This window comes from Pelodiscus sinensis, chromosome 1, assembly GCF_049634645.1.
Source record: "Pelodiscus sinensis isolate JC-2024 chromosome 1, ASM4963464v1, whole genome shotgun sequence".
NCBI classification, from domain to species: domain Eukaryota; kingdom Metazoa; phylum Chordata; order Testudines; family Trionychidae; genus Pelodiscus; species Pelodiscus sinensis.
In genome coordinates, this window is record NC_134711.1 from 115,580,113 (window position 1) to 115,605,446 (window position 25,334).

Genomic DNA, 25,334 nt, shown 5'->3' on the forward strand with positions numbered 1-25,334 from the left:
ACTAATGTGGCCAGGGATTTCATTGGCCACGGTGCAGACTACTCCTCTAGGCAGTACAGTACAGAGTTGTGGCTGACCTGATTCACCCACAATGTGGACTGAGCTACAGATGTTTCACTTATCTATGTAATTAAACAGTGGTGCCCACAAGCATACACACCTTACACAAAGTGTGTACTATTGGTTGTGGTGAGAGGGAGGAGTAGCAACACTGGCAGATGCTTCATTGCCAGCTCTGGTTTGATCACACACACACCCCTCTGTCATGATGGAGGGGCCATGGACCCAAATGTGTGCGAGTACGCTAGATAGTGGGGTGCCAGTCTCCTCTGCCTTGCTGCGACAGGAGGGGTGGGCAGGGCCTTCCTCAGGGCTTGCCACACTGGGCCTATCCAGTCTCATGCAACTTTCAGTGGCCCCATCCCCTCTCAAGTATGTGATGCTGTCTCTTGGCAAACGAGGCTGGTAGGCGTGGGGCGGGAGGGGGCTGAGCTTGGCAAGGATTTGGAGACTGGAATGCAGGGGCTTGCAACTATAGCAGGGACGGCTCCACAGAAACCGACTGTGTGTATCATGACCTAGGGAAGGACACCTCTTAAGTGTTGTGATTAGGGAGCTGCAGGCGTCAGACCACACAACCAGAGACCTATACCATGGAGGTTAACGGTTACCCTGGAAAGGGTTGGAACTGGTGTTAGTTGTAGACAGGCATCACTTTCTTGTGCAATGTTCAGCCTTCTCTTCATTGCAGTTGTCACTACGAGATCCTCTCGTGTGTAATCCAGTCACTATAGCTCTGTGACTTGGTAAACCGAGAGAATACAAAGATCAATGCCTAATGGATATGGGGCACTCCTCCACCAAGAGCTTCACCATGACATCATGTAAAGTGACCATCAAATCTTTGGACATATTTCAAAATTCTTTCAGTTTAGTGGGTTTTGGAATTTTAGTACTCCTGAGATCATTATTATTGGCTGAGGTACTCAAAGTCCTGTTGCTTGGCTGCCTCATTCCCTCCCTTTCACCCTTCCCTCCTTCCCCCCCCAACACACACAAACCTTGGCATTCTGCCTCTCATTCCAGTGACTGGCAGCTGACTAGGACCTTGTTTCCAGCTGCTTTTAAATGTGCCCATGTTCTTCCTAGCTATAACCCTCAATGCTTTCACACACATTTGGAAACCAGAAGGAAACCCATTGCCATGTAAGCAGCCATCTGTCTGTGGACCCCCCAACAAGCACTAAATAAGCCGTGTTTTGGGAGCGACTAGTTCAGTGCATAGTTCTCTTATTAATGTATTGCAAATCCAAGTTATTCTTTTGTATTTTTCAAAGGTAATCTCCTAATCATAATTCTTGTAAGCTACTTTGGAGCAAAACTTCATAGGCCAAAGATAATTGGAGTTGGTTGCCTAATAATGTCAGCTGGAACATTTTTGATTGCGATGCCCCAATTCTTTATGGGACGGTAAGTGTAAAGCAATCTGTTCTTTCGATTCAGAAAGAAATGCACTAGCACAGAACTTACTTTTTGCCCATGGACATTATGTATGCACCCATTTAAACAAATAAACATTGATTGTGGAAGTGCTGGTGGGAACAGAGAGTAATATGATTGCTATTAATTATGTATTACAAAAATATTGTTTATTGTTATCGTTGAGCAAATAAAAGTAACATTTTCTCATCAATATCCACTAAAATTTGAAACTCCTTTATGATTAGCTAATGTTTGTCAGGACTTTGCAGGCATGAGCTAAAGTCTATCAGTGTCCTCCGTGATAAAATGATGAATAAAAATAGAAAATAGTGAGTGAGAGAGAAGTATGCAAGACCCAGATAATATTCCTACTATTCTGTATTCTACACTAGTCCAGATTTGGGGCTTAGAGTTTTCAGTGAAATTTTTTGTGGTACTATATTGTAAAGGGATGAGTAAAGAAAATGTTTATTTTATCACAGATATAGGTATGAAATATTTTCTTCCTCTACCAACTCCACTGTCAGCAACTCCCCATGTCTACAGGATAAAAGTCAAATACCACTCTCAGTCTTAGAAAGACCTCAAGCCAAAGTAAATGCAGGTAAGAAAATTCCATTTTTTAACAAAATGGTGCATGTATGTAGGTGGGGCTGGTAGCTCTGGCTATTATGAAGGTTGCCCAATATTTCACATTCTAAGATCTTATTTTCAGTTACCAAACTTTAACCATTTAGGCTGAAATTTTCCAGGCTGTATCTCTGTGTCTGGAGAAAATGTGGCCATACGTTTTCAGACAGTTCAGAGAACAATCACAACTCCTATTGACCTCAGTTGCAGCTATGAGAATGCAACACTACTGCAGCTCTAACCCAGGGTCTCAGAGAAAATTAGAAACCCAGAGTCCGTCCATTATAAGTAAAAATTCTCATATAGGTGACTTGCCCAGCATCACATCAGAGTTGTGAACGCTGTAGCAGATGCAGGTATAGCATCTAGTTCTCCAGAACAGCATTTAACTATTATAACAATGCCGCTTCTTCTCTTCCCCTTTTTTCCTCTTCTCGCTCTGTGTATTGCCTGACTCATTTACTATGTGCCTTTCTGCTTCTGCAACAAATGAAGCAAGGGTCCCACAGACAACAGCCTCTTTCATTGCACAATCCTGATTAATCCCCAGAATAGCTTCGTCTTTTATAAGAGGCAAGAGGAGGCAATACTTTCCCTGGGTCTTGGTGCTTAACCTCTTTCCTCTTCCTAACCCTTTTCTGACTGTTCCTGAAGGCTCCCACAACAGGCTGTTGCAGACTGCTGGTGACATTTCCTCTAAAAAGTGGATCTGTTAACTTAAATGCAAAAAGCCTTCCAGCTTGCCAGACCTGTTAAAATAACATTGAGCCTGTGAGTGAGTCATTAAGTGGCAATGAAGCCATTTAACAGGCATTTGCCAACCCTGGCTAACAGACTTTAATTTGTTGCTGAAGATAAAATCACATCTCTTTAAAAAAAAAAAAACTTGCATAGATTTACAGATGCACAATCTGAGTATTTAGCTTTAACCTTAAATGCCTGCATCTTAAATCATATAGTTTCTAAAATAAATTCTTCAAAAGACCACTCTTATCTAAAACACACACGTCACTTTTAATCACTATAGCACAAAAACTTGCTTCCAAAGCCTTCCTGTCTTTTTAATCCATCCCCTACTCTGTTTTCAACCCTCCCTTGAAGAAAGCCCTTAAAGGGATGACATTCCTTTCCTTCAGGATAGTTGGACAAATGAGTTTTTCTCTTTCTTTACTTCTGATTATTTGATGAATTAGTTTTAAGAGGAACCTCAACCAAAATTAATATGTTTCTGAGATAATACCTTTGTTATGCCTAAAATCTTTGGAAGCATATTTTTAACTTAAACATACGGTGAAATTTTATAAACATGTCTATTGTTATGAAGATTGCACAAAATAAATTAGTGTTCCCTTTTTCTAAAAGCAATGAACTTTGTTATAAACACACTAAACTGCTTTGACTGATTATTTTAAATTAATGTAATTGTTTCGGTGAGTTTAAATATGTGGTAATCTGGAATTATTACTTTATTAAGGCTTAAGAGTATATTTAAAATATAAAATCAGCTTACAAATACTGATGAAGAAAATGTAAAACACAGAAGGGCTGTATCATGTATTCCATAACATTTAATGTTGTGTTCAGCAGGACAACTGACTTGCACTTACTATAAAATTTTTGCAAATAAATCTCTAACAATCTTCAGGATATATTTAAAAAAAAAAAAAAAAAACCCTGTGACTCACTGTTTTATTCCCAAATTTAGTGCCTTTTAATTAGGTACTTTCTGCAAGTCAAGTTTTCACAATCTGGCATGCAGTGGAAGACATGCTCCATTTTCTTTTAGAAAGACATTTTAGAAGAGTGGTGTTTTTTCAAATGTCATTTCCTGCATTTGGGTTCAGGGATTTGGCTAGAAGGGAGTGAGCAGAGAGGGAGAGGTAAGAGAAGAGGGAGACAGAAGGGAGGGGATGAGCGGGGCCATGCTCTGGAGCTTGCCTCCTCAAACAGCAGCTTCCCCTACTGCTCATGTTGCCACACACTGAACAACAGGGAGAAAACAAAATGGAATAGCTCAGGGGTGGCCAACCCGAGGCTTGCGAGCTGTATGCGGCTCGCGAAGAAAAAAATTGCGGCTACTGACGGAACCAGGACAGAACCCGGAACCGCTCAGGTCAGCTGCTCTCACGACCAGGCCTCTATGAGCTGCAAGCGTGCTCACGGCCTGCGCTGTTCCGCTCACAGCCCCCAGCACATATCCTGCATGTGCAGGCTGGGTTGCACACAGCGTCCCAGCCTGCAAGTGCTAGCAGCCGGCTGCTGCGTGCAGGCAGCAGGTACAGCAGTGGCTCCGGGACCTGGGCATAAGGTTGGGAGGGAGATGCCTGGCTCTGGAGAAGGGGAGGGGAGGAGGATCGGGTGAAGTGTGTGTGTGTGGGGGGGGTGAGCACGGCATCCCAGATGCAGCACAGTGCCTCTGGCTCTGGGACCAGAGCATAAGGTTGAGAGAGCGGGGAATTGGATTACAGCAGGGAGGGAAGGTGTCTGGCTCTTGGGAAGGGAAGGGGGATTGGGTTGCTCATGGTGTCCCGGCCAGCTCATGCTCAAAGCCGGCCACTCAGTGCACATGCCCCAGCGCCTGGAGGGAGACACGCGGCCATGGTGGCGGCAGTGACTCTGGGACCCAAGAATTAGGTTAAAGTGGGAGGAGGGGGATTGTGTTAGGGTGTGTGTGTTCCTGGCTTTGGGGAAGGAGGGGGAGAGGGGGATTGGGTTGGGGGGGGTGCCTGGCTTTGGGGAAGGGGGGGAGAGGGGGCTTGGGTTGGCGGGGGTGTGCCTGGCTTTGGGAAAGGGAAAGAGAGAGGGGTTGGAGTAGAGCAGGGGGGAGAGGGGTGCCTGGCTCTGGGGAAGGGAAGGGGACTGGGTTAGAGCAAGCTGCTCTTCCCCTCCCCTAAACAGCTGCCACACTTCCTGAAATGCCATGTCTGTTGCACCACTGGGGATTTTTCCCCCTGCTGCCTGCCTTCATTGGGGGGGGGGGGAGGAATCCTGAGACTGCATGCCAGTTCCAACTTCTCAGGAAGCACGCAGCTGTCGTGGGGAGTAGAGGAAGAGCACGCTGGGACACCCCCCCCCCCCCCCCCGCAGGCAGCAGGGGGGAAGGAAGTTCCCGGTGGAGCAACAAACCGGGCATTTCAGGAAGCTCACCAGCTGTTTAGGGGAAGGGAAGAGCAGCCTCACAGCAGGACTATGCACCTAGATCATTTCTGATAGAAGTCCACCTAAGCTGCTCTTAAATATCTCCAAGTATGGAATTTCCACAATCTCCCTATGCAATTTATTCCAGTGTTTAATCACCATGACACTTTGGACATTAGAAAAAAATGTCCTACCTAAACCTCCCTAGCTGCAATTTAAGTGAATTGTTTCTTGTGCTTTCATCAGAGATCAAGGAGAAGATTTTTTCTCTCACTCCTTGTAACACCCTTTTAAATACCTGAAAACCGCTATCATGTCCCCTCTCAGTCTTCTCTTTTCTAAACTAAACAAACCCTGTTCTTTCAGCCTTCCCTCATAGGTCGTGTTTTCTAGGCCTTTAATCATTTTTATTGCTCTCCTCAGGGCCCCAAAAAATTGTATTGGTCCAAAGAAACCCTGGTCTTCGCCACTGCATTTTCACCATTCAGGAACTGAAATAACTTGTCACCAGTGTGGTACTGAGGAAAATACAGATTTAAAAGCCAATAGGAACTCTACTGATGTTTGCCTGAATGACACGAAAAGAACTGAAGCGCCATTCAAATCCCTTTTACCTCAGCGCAGAATTTTAGCCATTTGAATGAAATGCACTAGGTGTGTACCATAGCACAGGCACCGATCTCGTTTGAAATTCCATTCCACCAAAACTCTTGGGAGTGTTGTTTTGTCATTGCAAGAAATCTGTGGGCTTAGTTCTCTCCTCCCTCCCCCAGGTGCCAACTGGAAATGCACCCATACAGCTGAGAGCAGAACTGAGTCCTGTGTATAGAACGTCAAAAGGTCACACACCGTGTCTTGTTTTACTCTCTTTATCTCTGACTTTTTGTATCCAGGATGTGAAAAAGAAGTTGGATCGTCCATGTGGATCTATGTTTTGCTCGGAAATCTTTTGCGTGGGATAGGGGAGACACCTATTCAACCTTTGGGAATTACATATATTGATGATTATGCCAGTGAAGAGAGTGCTGCTTTCTATATTGGTAAAAAAAAATAATCCAATTACTGTAGCCTTATTTTTCACAAGAAGTAAATTGAGTTATTTTCAGTAACAGAACCTGGTGCTACAATTGACAGGTACTTCTTCTGCTGTTTTATATATCTTGCCCTCTGTTATTTCCACTCCATTTCATCTGATGAAGTGGGTTTTACTAATGAAAACTCATGATTCTGTATATTTGGGTTAGTTTCTAAGGTGCCACAGGATTACTTGTTTTTAAAGGTGCTACACAACTACCCCACTGAGATTTATTACATTTAATTGTCCTGATTATTTGCTTGCATGTTTTAACATTTTCAAGGTTTTATTTAAAAGTCCTCTGCATTTTAGGGGCCAAATTCCACCCTTCACTATACTGATGTGATTCCATTATCTTAACTGAGAAAATTTGGCATCAGGTTCCTGGTGCTACCTTCCTCTTATTAAATCTTCTGAATTTGGATTAGTGGATTCCACACTCAGTTCGTCAGATGGGAGTAGAAATGAATTCAGCATACATTTATTTGGTGGTTAACACGGAGTTTATGTCACTATGTTTCGTGTGTGACCATCCTTGTATGTTAAACTGAAATGCTATCAGGAAGGTTTTTACCAGTAGACGCTTTTTGAAATATTTCTAGCCTGGCTAGAAGAAAGAACTACCAGAAATTTTGTCCACAAATTTGTTTTTGCCAGATCCATTTTGAAAACTCAAAAGATGTGTGGGAATTACATAAGACCATCCTAAAACTTTGGAACAGTTGGGCATTAATCCAGTGTTTAATCTTTTCAATCTATTTGAGGTTTGTCCGTCACTAGTAAAATATGTTGGTTATTGTACACACATTTTCTGACCACCTTGCAACCCTGTTAGTGGCACTCTCGAATTCACATCACAAACATCCATGAGATCGCTTTTTCCAGGTTGAAATTGGTCTGATAATTGGGTGACTGCATAAAACAAAAGTGAAATTTTATGCCATGAACCAATTTTTGCTTTTTGATACAATGGTGCTGGTCTGGAGTAATTCCATTATCTGGGAAGAAGAATGAGATGATATTTTGGATTTGCACTGCACCAATGTGTGAGAAGGAAGAATTTGGTCCTGTATTTTATGATACTGGTCACTTTTTCCTCATACATTGCCATGCTCTGTTGTTGTGTGCAGAACAACAACAAAAATATGGCAGAAAAAATAACCGTTTCTTCTGTGTGTGCGTTGCTTTTTGTTTTGTTTTGTTTTTGCAGGTTGTGTGCAGACAGCTGCCATTATAGGCCCAATATTTGGATTTCTTTTAGGATCCCTCTGTGCCAAACTATATGTTGACTTGGGCTTTGTAGACTTGGGTAAGTCAGAAAAATCATTTAAAAAAATTGTCTACTCCCTGTATGTTGACCATCCTTAAGTAGAATCTTTTAGTGACTATTTAGAATTCCATGCCCTGACCTTATTGGTACAGAGGTGAAACAGCCATGCATCAATAGCCATTTGTTGTTGCTGTATTTTAGAAACTGATTCCACTGATAAGTTGATGATTCTCTTCTCAGTGGGACTGATCTAGTGAACTTCCAAACATTTGTCCCTTTAATGTTATTGACTTAATAGGAAGTTGCTTAGCATCTGTCATGAACAGGATTACAGTTTGAATATGAAACATTGATAAAAACGTGGCAAAATGCTAGATGGGTTGGTTTTCGTGTCCCTGCTGGAGACTCTTCTGTGCTGTAAATGCTGATTACATTTAACCCAAATCACAAAAGATCCAGAAATATGATAACTCAAAAGAGAAACTCCTAGTCTCCGTGGGAGATGTATCTGGCAGCATCATGATTATGTGCCTCAATGGCAAACTTTCCAACCACTTCAGGAACAGCGTCGATACTTTCAAAAGGGGGATGTGTACTCCACAGCTCTCAGAAAAGTATTGGGTAGGAGTGGGCATGGTGGTTATTATGGAAAAGGAATCGGAGGTAGGGGAACTCTATTGAAGAAATTAGAATCTCTGCTGAAAACATACCCTCCAAAATGTGCTTTGTTCTTGACAAGCTTTCACTAAATATGCAAATGTGTCCCTCTTTTTCCCTCCCCGTCCCACAGACAGTGTAACAATAACTCACAATGATGCCCGATGGGTAGGAGCTTGGTGGCTTGGTTATTTAATAGCAGGTGTGTTAAGTGTTCTGGCTGCCCTCCCATTCTGGTTCTTACCAAAGCACCTGCCAAGACCAGAAAGCAGAAAGGATTCCAGTACCTCCTCTGAGCAGTCAAAGTTCATTATTGAAGATAACAGGGAGCATCACAGACCATATGAACAGCAAGTAAAGATCATTGAAATGGCTAAAGGCAAGTAACCACAGTTTGTTTAATAACTATTTAGTTGTATACTTCTACCTTTCGGATTTGATCTCTTTCAAGGCCTCAGAGTGGATATTGGTCTAGTGGCACCATAAGATTAGCAGTGCGAACAAAAAGGGCTCTCTCTTTGATTCCCAGACCTCATTTTGTACGGCACAGTTTCTCCAACTGGGCTTGTAATCCAGAAGAGTTCCTGAGGCTGAAGGGAGAGAATGTGCAAAAAGGCTGAGTCTTTCCCTGTAAAAGTTATATGTTTAAACAAAGCCAAGAGAGAGCAGACCTATAAACTCCCCCATAGAAAAAAAAATACATAAAATTTGCAAACCCCTGCAGTAAAATCTCTAGGTTGATTATAAGCACCATATTCAGAAAAAACAAATGGGAAAATATTGGCTTCTATTTATGTGAGCACGTGCATGCTAACCAAAATGTTGACTTGTGTATTCTGGTAGGAAAAGCCAACATTATGGGCATCTGTTTACATGGGACCATGACATGAAATATTTTATTTACAAAGACCAAGCCATCCTATTTCAGTTTAACGAATGCCCTTTTCTCTAATTTAGAGGAATTTATGTCAGCAAGTATTTTGGACCAAAGCTAAATAAACATTACAGCATTCTGGCTACCTAGCAATCGAAGAATTATGGTTGTTCTTTAATTAATGAATGCATGCAACAGTCATGTGCTTAAGGTTCCATGTGCATATAATGTTCCACTCATGTACATTAAGGTCAAGGATATAATAAACTTTGGCCAAAGCCTTTATTATATCCCTCTCTCTGTGAAAGGCAGGAGAAAAAGGTGGGAGATGGCAAAACTAATGGGGCCCTGAAATAGTTCAGTAATTTTTTTTCATTGGCCATGCCAATCTTCTACTGGAAATATAAAAATATCATAGTAAAAGCTGTTTGTGTGGTATTTCCAATGTGCCTCAAGGGAGGACATAAAGATGGCTACACTGAGTCAGACCAATGGTCCATTTAGTGAAATATCCTGTCTTCTGACTGTGGCTAGTGCTAGATGCTTCATAGGAAATGAACAGAACAGGCAGTCATCTAATGAACCAACCAACCCCTGTTGTCCACTTCTGGCAGATAGAGAGGCAAGGGACACACAGAGCACAGGGTTGCATCCCTGACCATCTTAGTTAATAGCCATTGAAAGACCTATCTTCTATGAAAATACCTTGCTCTTTTCTGAACCCGGGTATAGTTTTGGCCTTTTTTATTCTATTCAGTTAGTCTACATGAACTTAGTTTAAAATTTGTTTAAAAAATATTTAATTAGTGTGTTGCTGAAAATTATAATATCACATCTCTAAAAAAATTGCCCCTCCCTGCCACCATCAGGCATAAAGGCATCAGTTTAATACCACTGTGTAGGAGCCCATAAATCCTAAACATAACTCTGTTTGGATGACTCGCTTATTTTGGTGTTCAACTTTTGACAACTAAAGGCCTAATTTTTTCATGTTCAACCAGCTTCCCACTACATGGGTCAAACTGTCTGCTCAACTGTTGAGGCATCCAAAAGTAGAGACCACATTTAGAATTCTAAAGCAAATGAAAAACAAGTTAGAACACGTGGGATTAGAATCCCGATCTTGTGATTTCTCAACCAATGCTTTAAACTAGACTGTGCCCCATATCTACTTTGATAAAGTAAGGTATAAAATTTAGAAATTGATGAATTGTAAAAGGCAGAGAAATTTGGATAAGCTTCAGTTTACTGTGTGTAGAAACAGCTTCCACAGACTCTCACTCTTTGACACACACATCTGTGAAGGCAATATTTTCAGATAAAAACTTCACAATACCTTGATTTCCAGTTCTTACTGATAAAGTTAATTGTTAATTTAAATATAAGAAGTCAACAGGACCAGATGGTGTTCACATAAGAGTTCTAAAGGAACTCAAACATGAAATTGCAGAACTACTAAGTGTGGCACGTTGCATACAATTTAAATCAGCTTCTGTACTCAATGACTGGATGATGAGTAATATATCAATTTTTATAAAAGGCTCCAGAAGTGATCCTGGCAATTACAGGCCAATAAGCCTAACTTCAGTACCACGCAAATTGGTTGAAACCATAGTAAAAAACAGAATTGTCAGACACAGATTAACACAATTTTGGGGGAAGAGTCAACTTGGCTTCTGTAATGGGAAATCATGCCTCATCAATCTCTTTTAATTTTTTGAGGGGGTCAACAAGCAAAAATATAAATGCGATCCTTTAGTTGAACTGTGCTTAGACTGTCAGAAAGCCTTTGACAAGATTCCTCACCAAAGGTTCTTAAGCTAAAGCATCCATGAAATAAAGTACAAAGCAGACTGTCAAAAATTAAAATGGGTGTCTGGGAAACAAAATGGCAGATGAACACAAAATAATGCACTTTGGAAAATATAATCCCATTGTACATACAAAACAATCAGCTATATCAGCTGTTAATGCTCAAGAAAGATCTTGAAGTTATGGTGGATAGTTCCCTGCAAACATCTGTTCAATATGCAATAGCTGTCACAAAAGATAGCAGAATGTTCAGAACTATTAGGAAAAGAATAGACAGCAACACAGAAAATATCATGATTCTACATACTACATGGTACACTGATACCTCGAAAGCTGCACAGTTTTGGTCACCCTATCTCAAAATATATATTAGAACTGTAAAAGGTACAGAGAAGGCAACACAAATTATTATGGGTAATGGAACAATTTATGTATAAGGAGAGGCTGAGACTTTGCATCTTAGAAGAGAGACAACTAAGGGGGGGATATGATGATGGTCTATAAAATCATGAATGGTGTGAAGAAAGTGAATAAGGAAATGTTATTTGCTCCTTCACATAACACAGCCATTAGGGGTCACCGAATGAAATTAATAGGCAGCAGGTTTAAAACAAACAAAAAATATTCTTATGTATATTCAGAAACTGACAGGATATACCTGGGGTTGGCAAATACCTGTTAAATGACTTCATTAGCACTTAAATGGCTCTTTCACAGGTACAATGTCTGCTCATAGGTCTGGCAGGCTTTTTCACTTTTAAGTTAACTTGAACCTCTTCAGAGGAAGCAGAGCCATAGAGCAGAGATAGGAAGAGGTGAGTGAGTGGACATTTACACTCAATGGTGCTCTAGATTTTCAGGTGCCCTATGCAGCTGCATATTCTGCATATGGTAAGGGCAGACCTGCACTCAAAACAAGATGCCATTTTTGAAAGTTTGACACTTACCTAGGTTGTTCCTTACTTCCCCCCCACCTGTAAAACAGGGATCACACCCATCTCCCAGAAACGCTTATTGCACTGACTTCATTAATCTTCTTAAGCATTTTGTGGTCCTTGATGGGAAGGTGATATTGAATTATAAAATAGCATTTTTCCAATTTCCTTTTCATTAACTTACAGCATTTTGGTTTGCAGATTTCCTGCCATCAGTGAAGAACCTCTTTGGAAATCCAGTTTACTTTCTATATTTGTGTGCAAGCATCATTCAGTTCAATTCTTTAATTGGCATGGTAACATATAAACCAAAATATATTGAGCAACAGTATGGGCAATCTCCTTCAAAAACGAATTTTGTGATAGGTATGTTAAGTCAACTTCTTGGGGCCGTAAAATAAAAAAACCTCTAGGATTGCAGACTGTGGATAGAAACAGGCCAAAAAATGCTTTTAAAGACTGCACTTTCTGTTTTCCTTGCCAAATATTTAAATACCAGATGCTGAACGTGAATCTGTTTCATCATTGGGTTTAGTACTTTAAGTCTGATTTTAAGTTTGTGAGAACTGTTGCAAGGGATTGTTGAAGTTGCTGGTTTACTTACCTTTCTTTCAGAAAATATAAAAGAAATATCAGGATATCACAAGAAAATAATTTAAATCGGAAATTAATTTATGGAAAGTATTTTAAAATTTACATTTATAGGAGGAATTGCGCACTACCTATTCCAATACAATGAGCATCAATTCAGTAAACAGAAGGAGGTAAAGAAAACCAGCTGGGCTTCATATTTGCCTCCTGTAAAATACATGAAGTTTGTAGTTATTTGCATGTGAGAAAATGGTGAAAAGAAAAGAATAAGTGATGTTTAAGTGAGCTCCAATGACATGACTCCGCATAAAGGCAGCAAGTCCCTCATTTGTCCTACTCGTTCTTATTGTAAAACACCTCTTCCTGGTGCCTTCCTGTTGATTTTTGCTATGTTACAGATCCCCAGTCCCAGTTCACACCTTTCTGCTGATTTATCCTTCCTCATTCCCAGGCTGCATCAATGTGAATACTCGCTAAGATTTAGGTGCATGTTCCCACCTTGACCTATGCAGACCCTGGACCTTGCAGAGACTCATTACTGGGACTGAGGCAGCACTGTCCCTGTTCACACAGAAAGGAGTATATCCACCAGAAAATATACCTTTCATACACTGATGGAGTGAAGACAATTCCTGATTAGTTCATTATATTTCACTTGTTACCCATGAGCTTGTCATGAAACAAGTACACCAGCTGTAATTCTCTAGATACTTGGTTCTGCTCTTGTATGGATTTTGGAGACAAGTCTTCATGTACTTTCTAAACTTCATAATTATTGTATTAACATTGGGTTGAACTAGGAGTGTAATACGGTATAATATCAAAGTACTGAGTCATGGTTAAATTTGGATGCACCTGAAATGCTGCTGTGATTTTTTTTTTCCTCTGTAAAGCAGCCATTACCATGCAAATTCTTGGACAAGATCTACTTCTAATATAATGTCTATATAAGAGTGCATCCACCTAATATCACCTAGATCAAAATCTGTGTTAACACATCTGGTGCTGTGTGATTTCCTTAGAGAATCTGGGAGCTGACCTAATTTTTTTCTCTCCCTTTGAACTAGATATTTTTCAAATAATAGAAGTCCTGTCCCCCAAAATTGTGGACTGCTTTATAATCAAGTTTGCATGTGTGTGTTTGAAGTATACATCAGAATGCCTCAGCTCAATGAAAGAATGTAATGACAAAGGCTGTCCTTTCTTGACACTATCTTTAGGATGGTGCATCTCCAGCTGGCCATTTAGTGAAGCCAGAGATTTGAATTAAACTACTGAGTTTCAGTATCTCATCCGTATTAGACAACAAAAAGATTTTCATCTGCCTAATGCAGACAAGACTGTCTTCATTTTATGGCTCTCAAGACAGCATTGGTTGCACAGCAGCAGAGGCATACGTATGCAGGAAAGCCACAGTGATCCATTGAGCTATGTTAATTCCTTAAAGATAGACATAGGAATTTCCTGGCATAAGACCCATAGAAATGTAGGCAAGTAAAGGTGGTGTCCAGAAAAGTATTCAAAACAATACACATATGCAATACAGTACTTAGCATTGTATTTAACGATTTTCCAAGTACTAAGCTTTCAAGCTATCTGTGATATGATTTAGGATTAATACCACTCTGATTTCATACAACACGGGAACAAAGCTTGGCAAAGGTGTCTTCTGGTAATGTCCTATTATAATTTTTACAGCGTTTCATATTTTACATTATGCAAACAAAATTTATCATGGACTGGGGTCCATAGGCATTGCAGAAATTGAAATATAATAATAAATAACAACAACTACGAGTAGCCACTAACACTTTTATATCAAATGGAATGTAAAAGGCTACTGAAACCTTAAGTTAACTGTCTGTACTGTGTTCTATTTGGCCTGATGATTTTGCACCATAAATTAATCAATTTTCAAGAAAATGATCAGCAGTGACTAGCAGATGCCGTATAATGTTAATATTAAAGTTGTAGCTGTCAATCGGGTGAGGGTATTGTCATTTGGGCAGTTGTCAAATGTTCATTTTGTGGGCTCCCTGCCCAAAAGTGGCTGGTTATAGCAGTCCTCCTAATTCAAGCTTAGGTGTATAATGATTTTGCTTATGTGTTTATAGGACTTATCAACGTTCCTGCTGTGGCCTTTGGGATATTCTCAGGAGGACTGATCATGAAAAAATTCAGGATTAATGTTGTGGGGGCAGCAAAGCTGTCCTTAGGATCATCGTTCTTTGGTTATCTCTTGCTACTTTCATTATTTGCACTGGGCTGTGAAAACTCAGATGTGGCAGGACTGACTGTGTCTTATCAAGGGTATGTTGAAAAGGACAACCTGGAGTACAAAGTTCTATTTCAAAGCAAACTGCTTCCTCAAACAGATCTACACATTCCATGAATATACTTACCCAGGGACATGATCCAAAGCAACCAAAATCTTTCCATTGATTTCATGGGAGTTGGATCCTTCTGTAATTGTTTTTAGCTCTCAGGCACTTATTTTTCTCTCTGCAGGTTATACCTGAGTAGACGAATAGAAATTCATGGCCTTTCCTGTGAGTTCTCTGATTGAGGAAAGAATGCTAGTGGTCCCACCCCCTTTTAATTCACGGATCTTTGGAGAGATGAACAGCTGAACAAGCCAAGAGGCTTCCATATTAGTGTTTTATGCCTCCATATGTTGTCGAATGTCCCTGGCCTCTCTAATATCTTCTAGACACGGCTACTGTAGAGATCCCCCTAGAAGGATGACTATAGAAATCCCAACAAGATGGAGATTTTGACTGAAGAGGGTGAAATACAGTGTAAGTTACTCAACACTGAGTGAAATCCTGACCGCCTACTGAAGTAAATGGAAGTTTTGCCACTGACTTCAGTTGGGCCAAGATATCACACTCTATCTGCAGTAATTTATACCAGTTCCCCCAACAAGTTTTGGTAGAAAAATCCAGCAGTGCTGATTCCCCATTCCAGTGATCCCTCTATGATGCAAAGATGGAAAGGCTCAGTTCAGTATGTGGATGCATCTTTTCACACTGCTGCAGCCAAAATCTGCAGGCACAAGCTTTCTTATGCTTGCAGGAGAAAAGATGTCCCTACTGGGCTTTCTGGATGGACATTCTGCACTTGCTTCTGCGGGGATCCTCGCATTGAAGTCCAAGGGTCTGTAGACTGAGTGGCTACATGGTCATGTCCTCAACTTAGATCAATCTATCTATGATCACTTTCTCACCTCTTTTTCAATAACTTTTTTGGTACGGATAATTTTTCCCTTTGTCATCAAAGTGAACGATGTTCTGAATTTGGGTCCAATTTTATTTGATTACACTGTGCCCCAGATGCCAAAGATCAATATTATAGAAAATAGAAACAATACATCAATAGATACACATTGTTAAAACAATAGTGAAGGTTGACTCTTTAAAGTACCATATTTTAATAGGCATGACATATTGTAAAATACTGTTTGATACCTGTGAGGAAACTTTTATAAAGGGAAGTGGAAAGACCTCTCCATAGACTAAAGATCTACAGTTGGGTGTATCTGTCTGAAAAGAGAGCCCATGGTTTCAAGACCTTTCTGTTTAAAGCTGCTGAAAAACAGCATTTCATTTTGTTCTATGTTTTGTTTAAATCAGAACCAAACAGATCTCTAGCTTTGAGCAAGCCCTCTTTTCTGAGTGCAATGCAGGATGCGTATGTTCAAAAAACGAATGGGATCCTATATGTGGGGAAAATGGAATCACCTATGTATCGGCTTGCCTTGCTGGTTGTAAAACATCCAATGGAAGCGGGAAAATCACTGTAAGAAACTTCTCTATTATCATTCATGATGCCTTGGGGAGTCCTAGCATAGCTAGTTCTGTTATGGGCAGTGAATTGCAATTCTTTTAAAAGTAGGGATCCATGAATTTCCTTAGGTTCCTTGTTTGCTGGCAATGTGTTACAATGTTTTGTTTTCAAAGAAAATGTTCTGCTTTTCATAAAATGAAAACATGAAAATTGAATATGTAATGGTGTTTGACAAAAATGGTTTCTAGTTATGAAAGCCATTAGCAGTTTGGTTGGTTGGTTTTTTTAACCCTGCAATATTTTGTCAATAATAAACTTTTTCTTGAAAAATTCTGTTTCAAGAAAAAAGACTTGTTAAAACTTTTCAAGGGAGAATTTTTTGCCAACTCTAATTTTGGACTGCAAAAGGAGATTTTGACTGTCCAGGGTCAGGAAAAATACACAATACCCAATATTTTAACATTTTAGGTTATCATTTTCCCCTTACTCATCTGCTATACATAGCATATTTAAATAAAAGCACATGCTGTCACTTGCTATATTTCAGGAGTTTTATAACTGCAGCTGTGTGGGAATTACAGCATCTCCATCAAGAAGCTCATCAGCAGTGATGGGAACATGTCAAAAAGGAAATGAATGTCCAAAAATGTTTCTGTATTTTCTGGTAATATCAGTCATCACTTCCTATACATTGTCAATAGGCGGTACACCTGGATACATATTACTTCTAAGGTAAATAGTGATAATTCCTTTTTTCTATTGGCAATTATTTTCACGGTGATTCGGTATTAAAATCCATTTCATGTCTTCCTTCATAATACTGGGTGCCCTTTTCAACAACTAGTCTGAAAGGAAGTGGAAAGAGGATTTCAGAAGGTTTTTTCACCATTAAAAAGGACCCTGACAAAAATGTGCATAGCAGTAAAAATGCTACCAGTTAAGCTACATTTTGCTTTATATCTCAGTTTATCATCAGCCTACTTATACTCACTTTTCTATAAAAATAATCTGGGTCTAATTCTTCTTTACAACAAGATGACTTCTTATTGCTCTGGTAATGGAAACTTACATAACTTTAAATGCCCTTTAAACTAACCTGCCAGAACGGTGGCAAATTATCTTAGTTTACATGAGAATTAGGCCTTATGTGTATGCATAGTTAGTCAAATGTTCATGGGTACTGAATATCACAAATGCCGCTGATTTAAGTGTGTATGTGCAGGCCTGCCAATGAGGAACTGGGGGGAAGGAGTTGCTCTCGCCAACTCTAACATGAAAATATGGTTCTGGTACATAGTGGAAAAATGAGATGTTTGCCAAGATACATGCTCATCTGAAAACTAAGGAAATTTGAAATGCAAATGTGGCATATGAATGCAGAAACTAAATCCCTATAAATCTTTAAGATTTAGTGACATTTGCTTCAAGGGTTTACAAGATTACAATTAGTGAAATGGGCTTATGCCCAGTGACTGATTCATTTGGTATTAGGCTAATTGCAATTGCCAAAGTACTTTAGAAACTATTGAATATATGTGACATAAATGAAATGCAGACAGGAATAATTTAAGTAAGTTATTAATAGAGTGAAGAAGTCATCCTAAGTCCTCTCTTAATGGACAGGCTTTCAGAGCATGGGAAATATAGAGGAATTCATATACTAGATAAATAAATGTTCTGATGAAATTTTCAATCAAATTGGGGCAACTCCTTAATGTAAGGAATAATTTAAATAAAGGAGAAATGTAAGAACAAAGAAGCAGATTTCAGATATCAAATTTCTTTTTATGGTTTCCAGAATCTGAATGTATTAATTTTACTGGTAGATGGGGGTTTAGTCACTATTTCTTTTTTGAACCTTTATGTTCTCATTTACACCAGTACAAAGTGAATATACGAACATGAGACTGTTCTGATCCGTTATTGTTACACCTACTTTTGCACTGTGTAAATGAGTGCACGAGGGCAGAACATTAGAGAATCAGGCCTATAAATGTAGTGGCTAAGACATTCTTTTGACTTTGGATACTCCTCAGCCATGTTTTCGATGCAGGCCTCTCGGGTATTTGAGGGTTGGTTAAATAAATGGAGGTCTCTTACACAGGCCTGCCAACAGGGGACAGAGGGATGGGCTGTTGCTCCGGCGATTCAAAGGAGTCCGTGGTTCTGGCCGCTGCCGCAGTAACAGCAACAGCCATTGGAGCCTTGGGTCGTTTAAATTGCTGCTGGAACACCATGCAGTGTGCTCCATGTAGCTCTGAGGTCTGGGATGAGGGGCATAGCACTATGGTCCAACCCTGCCCCTTCAGGAGGTACAAGGGCACCCCTTCCTCCCCTCCCCCCCACACACACCCCTTTTCCAAGGGCCTGCAGATGCTGTTGGCTCCCTTGCATTTACACTAAGGCTTCTTGACAATGCTGTGGCTGTGTAAGAGGCCCTTGGAGGGGTCAGACAGTGTAATTGGGCTTTAGTGTAAATGAGAATCTTCTAAGCAGGCTTTAAAAACTTGTTAAAGTACTTTTTGAAGGGATGACTTCCTGGAACGTCTTTTCAAGGCCTTCATTTAAAGTTTCTAGCAGTATGTCATTGCTGCCATCCTTGGATAATATCCTTGAAGTGGCTTTGAGGGGGGAAAAAAATGAGTCTTCGTAGGTGCGAGGAAAGGAACTAATCCTGCAAGGTGTTAAGCATTTCGTGAGAGGGGCTGAGCCTCACAACCCTTGATTTCAGTGGAATCTCTGTGTATGCCTTTAGCTCTCAGAAGACACCAGTACCCTGTAGGATTAAAGTCCAAAACATTCCATTTATCTTCAGTAAAGAAATAGTGTCAGCCTTACCTGTGAGCTACTTACATATACTTATTATTAACTATCATTAACAGGAGGAAATGCATGTGTCAAGTAGAGCAAAGTATTTTGACACATGACTAATTTTAAGCATGTCAGTAGTCCTGTTGATTTCAGGGGGACTATTCGTATGCTTAAAGACCTGTGCTTAAGGTCTTTGTCAGGGTCAGAATGCTTGTTTGCTAATTGTTTGCTGTGTATGGAAGGGTATGGTCCTGTAGTTCTAGTGACTGCAAAACTCATTTACTTACATCAGAGCTATGTCTGTGCTGATTAGGCATATATTGAATCAGAAGGATTTTTAAATGCTTTTCGGTGGGCAGAACTCATTTTCCGGATGTTGTGTGAGTAACTCCAAGAAGTTGTTTCAGTTTGAAGATGCATCACTTTTTTCTTAAGATTTCATACTGAAGTTAGATGTTAAGAATTCCTTGAGCTGATTTTCACACCATCACATTAAGTTCATGCCAAATGTACCGCAAATTAAATTTAGTATAAAAGAGTGGGAAATCAAGGCCCTCCATTTGTAATTCATGTTTCATTTCACTTTAACAATCATTTCTATATTTTTAGATGCATTAAACCACAACTCAAATCTTTTGCACTCGGTGTTTATACCTTGGCAATACGAGTTCTTGGTAAGTTTGGTTCTACATTTCATCTTATTTTGGATACATTGTAGGGCTGTTCCTATTAACTGCATATATCAGCAGTGACTCAGAATCTTGTCTAGAATTAGTTTCAGATTCCCCATGAATATTAATTTTTAAAATATAACAAATATTAGCAACAGGAAGTGTGAAAATTTGTTTTGTTAAATCTGTGCATATTTTCCATTTTATTAAGAAGAGTTAGCAAATACTGTAAGAACTCACAAAGACAACAAGGAAAAGCAATATTTTTTCTAGAGTTGTTGTTTCTCATACAACATTAAACCATCTTTGAGTCTCCTCTCCCTTACTGGATATTCTCAGTAGATACGATGGTGATTGTCATTATATTACAATTAGAATAGAACAGGGCCTCAGGTTCTTCCCATTCTTCACTCAGACATATTTTTATTGACTTTACTGAGAATTTGCCCAAACACAGGCCACTGATGTCAAGACTAGATTTAAAATTTTTCTATTTACTTCAAAGAGAAAGTAATAAGACTGGAACTTTTACGCTTGGAAAGAGATGATTAAGGTATATGATAGTAGTCTATACAATCATGAGGAGTGCAATGGCACCTTAAAGACTAGCAAATTTGGGCATAAGCTTTCATGGGCTAGAACCCACTTTGTTAGGTGCATTTTAAAATGATGGAGAACATAAAGAAAGAAGTGTTATTTACTCCTTCCACGAGAACTAAGGGTGGGGTCACCAAATGAAATTGCTAGGTAGCAGGTCTAAAGTAAGTGTAAGGAAGCTTTTCTTCACACAACGCAGTCAGTCTGGAACGTCTTGCCAGAGGATGTTGTGAAGGCCTATAATAGGGTTCAGAAAAGAACTAGATAAATTCATGTCTGCCAGTGACTATTAGCTAGCATGGAGAGGGATGGTGTTTCTTGCCTCTTGTTTGCCAGAAGCTGGGAATGAGTGTCAGAGGCTGAATCTCTTGGTGACTATCTGCTCTGTTCATTTTCTCTGAAGCGCTTGGCACTGGCCACTGTTGGAAAATGGGATACTGGGTAGATGGGCCTGTGATATGATCCAGTAAGGCAATTCTTATGCTCTTATTGTGTATCATTTTGTTAATAAACATATCAAATTCATTCTATTTTATGCAAAAGCCTCATTCGTGCTCTTTGTTTCTTTAATTCTTACAGCAGGAGTCCCAGCCCCCGTGTATTTTGGAGTATCCATAGATACAACTTGCCTGAAATGGGGAAGCAAAAGTTGTGGGGGAAGAGGAGCATGTAGACTATATGATTCTAATGCATTTAGGTAACAAATCTGATGAATTTATTCTTTCTGCTCATATGTTTTTAACTCTGTTGAAACACTGAGGACTAGAGCTGGTGGAAAACTACAATTAAAACCTTTTTTGGATGGACAACTGGGTTTTCAATTAAACAAAAATTATCATGGAAGATGTCTGCTTTTCTGGAAAGTAAAACTCAAAAATGAAAAAAGTGGTGGAGAACCAAAAAAAATCTTTGGGGACATTTGGGGCTGACATATTTTGTCTGGGGAACTTTTTAGCTAATATTTATTCATTTTGGTTCCTGCCCTTTTAATATAAAGTTTAAATTGCCTGCAGAAACATTGTTTCTTCCTCACCCCCCAATTTTTTTCTACTAGCTCTAGTGCAAGCTAGATTGTGGTAGCTAATACTTGCACTGAGAGAAATGGGTCACAACAAGGCATTATAGTAAGGGAGCCACAAAACTCTGTAACAAGGTATGCTAGCTTTTTAAGGACCAGTCTAAGTTCAGTATACAGCCTCTTCCCGACTCACGAACTGGTTACAGACCAAGCAATTGGTTGTAACTCGGTTCGTTCATAAGTCGGACCCCATAGAGTTACACAAGACCGCACTGTTAGTAAGCGTGGATCGCGTTCGTAACTCGGGGTCCGCTATTTACGACAGCTTCGGACATAACTGCGAACAGTCGTAAGTTGACTGTTCACAACTCAGGGACTGGCTGTAGTTACTGATTTCTTCCTAGGACAGTGACATTCTCAGAGATTTTCTATGGAATAACATCTAGGAGTTAAGAGACTGAGAAGCCAGACACGCTAGGAAATGGGGTTGGGATATAATAGTCTCCTCCTTTCTGGTAAAAAAGGTTACCTGGAGGAAGCAGAGTTTCTGATAGGTCTCATCACTGAGGAGACAAGAAGTAAGGTAAGAAGTAAGACCTATTTTAAATAGTTGGAAAGAAAGAGAAAAATTAGGAGCCGGGGAGGACTCCATTTTCATTTGGGGGTCTCCAGGTGTTTCTGTAAAACAGTAACAAATAACTATACTAGTTCATAATTATTACTAATGGATGCCTGCATCACAGAAATGCCAGTCTTGTTGTATCTCTGAAACTGCCAAAGCTTGAATTGACTGCTAAAGAGATGTAAATATTCCTCTTGTCCTATAAAGTGGTCTCTCCAAAATCTTCCCTCGCTTTCTCTCACTAAAGGACATTGGCAGTTTCAGTGTGTGGGGAGCTTACATTGCCCCAAACTGTGCTGTACCAGATAAAGGAGGGTGTTCATCACGCACCTGGCATGAATTCTATATTCATTTAATTTTACTAATGTTATTAGATTATAAATGGCTCCCTTTTGCAGAGTTCTTTCAGATATGACTGAGGCATTAATTGTGCATTACCTTTCTGGAAGACTGACTGAGGTTCTTCTTTTATAGATACATATATTTGGGATTAACAGTGGTATTGGGCTCCATCTCCATTTTCTTGAGTATTGCGGTCCTTTTCGTCTTAAAGAAAAGGTATGTTCCACAAGATGAAAACATCGCAGCCAACGGAGGGAGAGGAAAGGTCTCAGTACAAAACAGGAAAGATAATTGTGTCAATAGTGACTATTTAATTCAGACCACGTACTGGCCAGAAAAGGAAACTCGACTTTAGGAAAATGGATATTTTTTAAGGGAGATTTTTGACTAGCAGGAGGAGTTCCATACAGAATTCTACTTAAACATGTTTGAGTGGGTGGGTGTTATTGAGCAACTATTTTGAAAATGTTCCCCTTTATCAAAGTTTGATCGTAAATACCAAAAATCTTCCTAGAATGAGTATAGGTCTGAAAATATGGTTCTACGCTTGCCTTAAAAATATAAGGTGAAAATCACTCCCCTCCACAAAAATCCAGGTATTGGACTCTTTGCAGGGAATTAAGTGAGGGCTCTTGAAGGGCAGTTTGTTTCTTATCCTGAAGGCAAGCCGTGTGGCTGCCCCACAGATTCCCCTCAGCAGTTCTTGCTACCCCTTTTGTATCTCCCTTGTGTGAGAGGTAAAGAGTGGCCTGGAACTTATGACCCAAGGCTAGTGATCTCTTCCATATTGACCTCTAAGGAATGAGTGTAGAAATACCCTTGATGGAACACAAGAGACATAGAATCCCCTACCATGAATGCTTCCCCATAAATGAAACAGGTAGTGCATTGGGCTTTCTGTGAGATTCTCTACACCAAGGTAAATCCATCCATGATGTTTCGCAGCTAAGTGTTGTGGTTAGGAATTCCTTCTCAAATTTACTCACATAAGCTCTGTCAAATCATGACCTCAATAACAAAGAAGCTGTCACTAGTAAAACCACTACTTAGGGGTTTCATACGACTTTGCCAAAGGAAATCTGAATTAAAGACATAGCTATTCTATGTTTTACATGGTTTCTTGCTGCTTGCTTACACTCAATGACTGTATAATTCCATACCTTTTTTATACAATGTAATAAACAAACTGATTTAACATATGCCTGATTAAAAAACAATGGCAAGACTCTTTGGGAATAATAAAATGAATCCTGAGAGCAACTGTCTTTGTTTGTTTCCTTTTATTTATGCATTTTAATTTATTTAATTCCTTAGGGCAGAAATGTGTCAAACCATCTACATTGATTTTTTTTTCATGGTTTTGGTTATATTTGTACTTTGATGTGTTTGTGAATAAGTTGAACTGAATTAATGTCTGCATTAAGCATGCACCATGTATACTGTAACGTTTACTGAAAATATCACCCCAGCCAAAATTCTTAAAGGAATAAATGATTTTTGACCAATATTCTTCAGCTCTGGGTCATATTATTTGAAACAATCTCACATCAGATGACTGTAAATCACATGGGAACTGAGTTTCAAGGGTGAATCTGTTAGCTGGAGTGGTACCTGAGTTGTCCGGATTCACCGTTTGAAGTTATCCAGTCCATTCTAGTTATCAAAGAACTGTTAAGGCTTTTATTTATTATCATTTAATATTTGTTACCTGGGCCTCAGTAAGGAAGAGGATCTCAATGTGCTGTTCAAACATAATTTGAAAATGTGGCTCCACTTGCAAACAACTCAACATCTAAGAAGCCACATGACAGAGAAAAGTTGAGGAAAAGAGATGCAACAACAACAACAACAAAAAGCCAGGATGAACTCCCATGCTCTTCCAGATTGAGATCCTTGAAATTTGTGGGTCCCAAACTCATGCATGCTTAATCTTGGCTCATTCCCAGTCTCACGCAGGTTAGGTCTTCTCTCATTCCCAGACTCAGAAGTGTAAAGCACTGACGTATTGCTATCTTCAGGTCAAAACCCTGGACACACATTCCCAGATTTAAGCCAGAAATGTAAGGATAATATAAATGTAAGGAAATGGCCTCAAATTTCAGTAGTAGATGAGACTGACCAGGACAAGAATTTTCAAGAAAAATAAAGTGCATCATATCTTTCGGATTCCGAAAGACACAAAAGAGAAAGTCCAAACTTCTATGCCTATTTCCATCATTTGTACGTGTGTGTGTGTGTGTGTGTGTGTGTGTGTGTCTCTCTCTCTCTCTCTCTCTCTCTCTCTCTTATGTGCTGGTATCCCCCTGCCCTAAAACTTGAAATGAAGGCCACTATGGGTGAATTCAGGCTTTGTTTGTGACAATGCATGTTTTCACTAAGGTTAAATATGGTTGTTTCCATTGCTATTGTGTAGTATCGCATGGCCAGTAGCAGTATCTTAATCTCAGCAATCCTCTAGTCAGGTAGTCAAGGAGGGCTAGAGATGTATGGCCTGTATTGGTTGTACCCAGTGGCAATCAGGAATTCTGCCACAATAAGTTGTCTTAAAGAAAGAGTTCTGAAGGGGTTCTTAACAGAATTCCCTTCCCTAAAGTAAATCTATAAATGACAGTTTATGACCAATATAATCCTAATTTGGAATTTTTTTTTAAATACAGATTATCTAATAGTTTATTCTCTTCAACACTTGCAACATGTAGGTATTAAAATGAGCCATACATATTCCACACGGATGTCTTTTGAGATGTGGTCTGAGGAGAGGTAAGTGTTTCTTATTGGTCTCTCAGGATTAAATTGTATCCATTAGGGATCCACTGTGACTGTGTTTTATAACTCAAAGTAAGAGGGATTGATCATAATGTTATGTAAAATTAGTTAATCAGTGAAAGCCTGTTAAATCTAACACTCCTCCTTGGCTTACGTGGTGGAATGAAGGATGCTGGGATCAGGAATGCTGCCATATCGGCTAGCTGACATGGTTTCCATCATATACAGGGTTGAACATTGGTTAAATGGCTCACAGA

General features: G+C 39.6%; 1 protein-coding gene across 5 annotated transcripts in view; it reads left to right on the plus strand.

The window, feature by feature from the left end:
* The window catches only part of LOC102459228 (solute carrier organic anion transporter family member 1C1), a 49,036-nt gene extending 25,147 nt beyond the window's left edge, over nt 1–23,889 (plus strand). For 4 of the 5 annotated variants that reach the window (XM_075897872.1, XM_075897891.1, XM_006121286.3 and 1 more), the window contains 12 exons: nt 1,338–1,470; nt 1,965–2,086; nt 6,144–6,290; nt 7,536–7,634; nt 8,386–8,631; nt 12,075–12,239; nt 14,579–14,774; nt 16,097–16,262; nt 16,798–16,982; nt 19,671–19,735; nt 20,909–21,026; nt 22,444–23,888. In XM_075897872.1, the coding sequence (XP_075753987.1) occupies nt 1,338–1,470; nt 1,965–2,086; nt 6,144–6,290; nt 7,536–7,634; nt 8,386–8,631; nt 12,075–12,239; nt 14,579–14,774; nt 16,097–16,262; nt 16,798–16,982; nt 19,671–19,735; nt 20,909–21,026; nt 22,444–22,666 (1,865 nt within the window). In that variant the 3' untranslated portion in view covers nt 22,667–23,888. Of the gene's footprint in view, nt 1–1,337; nt 1,471–1,964; nt 2,087–2,179; nt 4,389–6,143; nt 6,291–7,535; nt 7,635–8,385; nt 8,632–12,074; nt 12,240–14,578; nt 14,775–16,096; nt 16,263–16,797; nt 16,983–19,670; nt 19,736–20,908; nt 21,027–22,443 lie in introns of those variants that run through there. The other variant, XM_014572623.3, reaches the window with a different exon arrangement.
* The last annotated feature ends 1,445 nt before the right edge of the window (nt 23,890–25,334 follow it).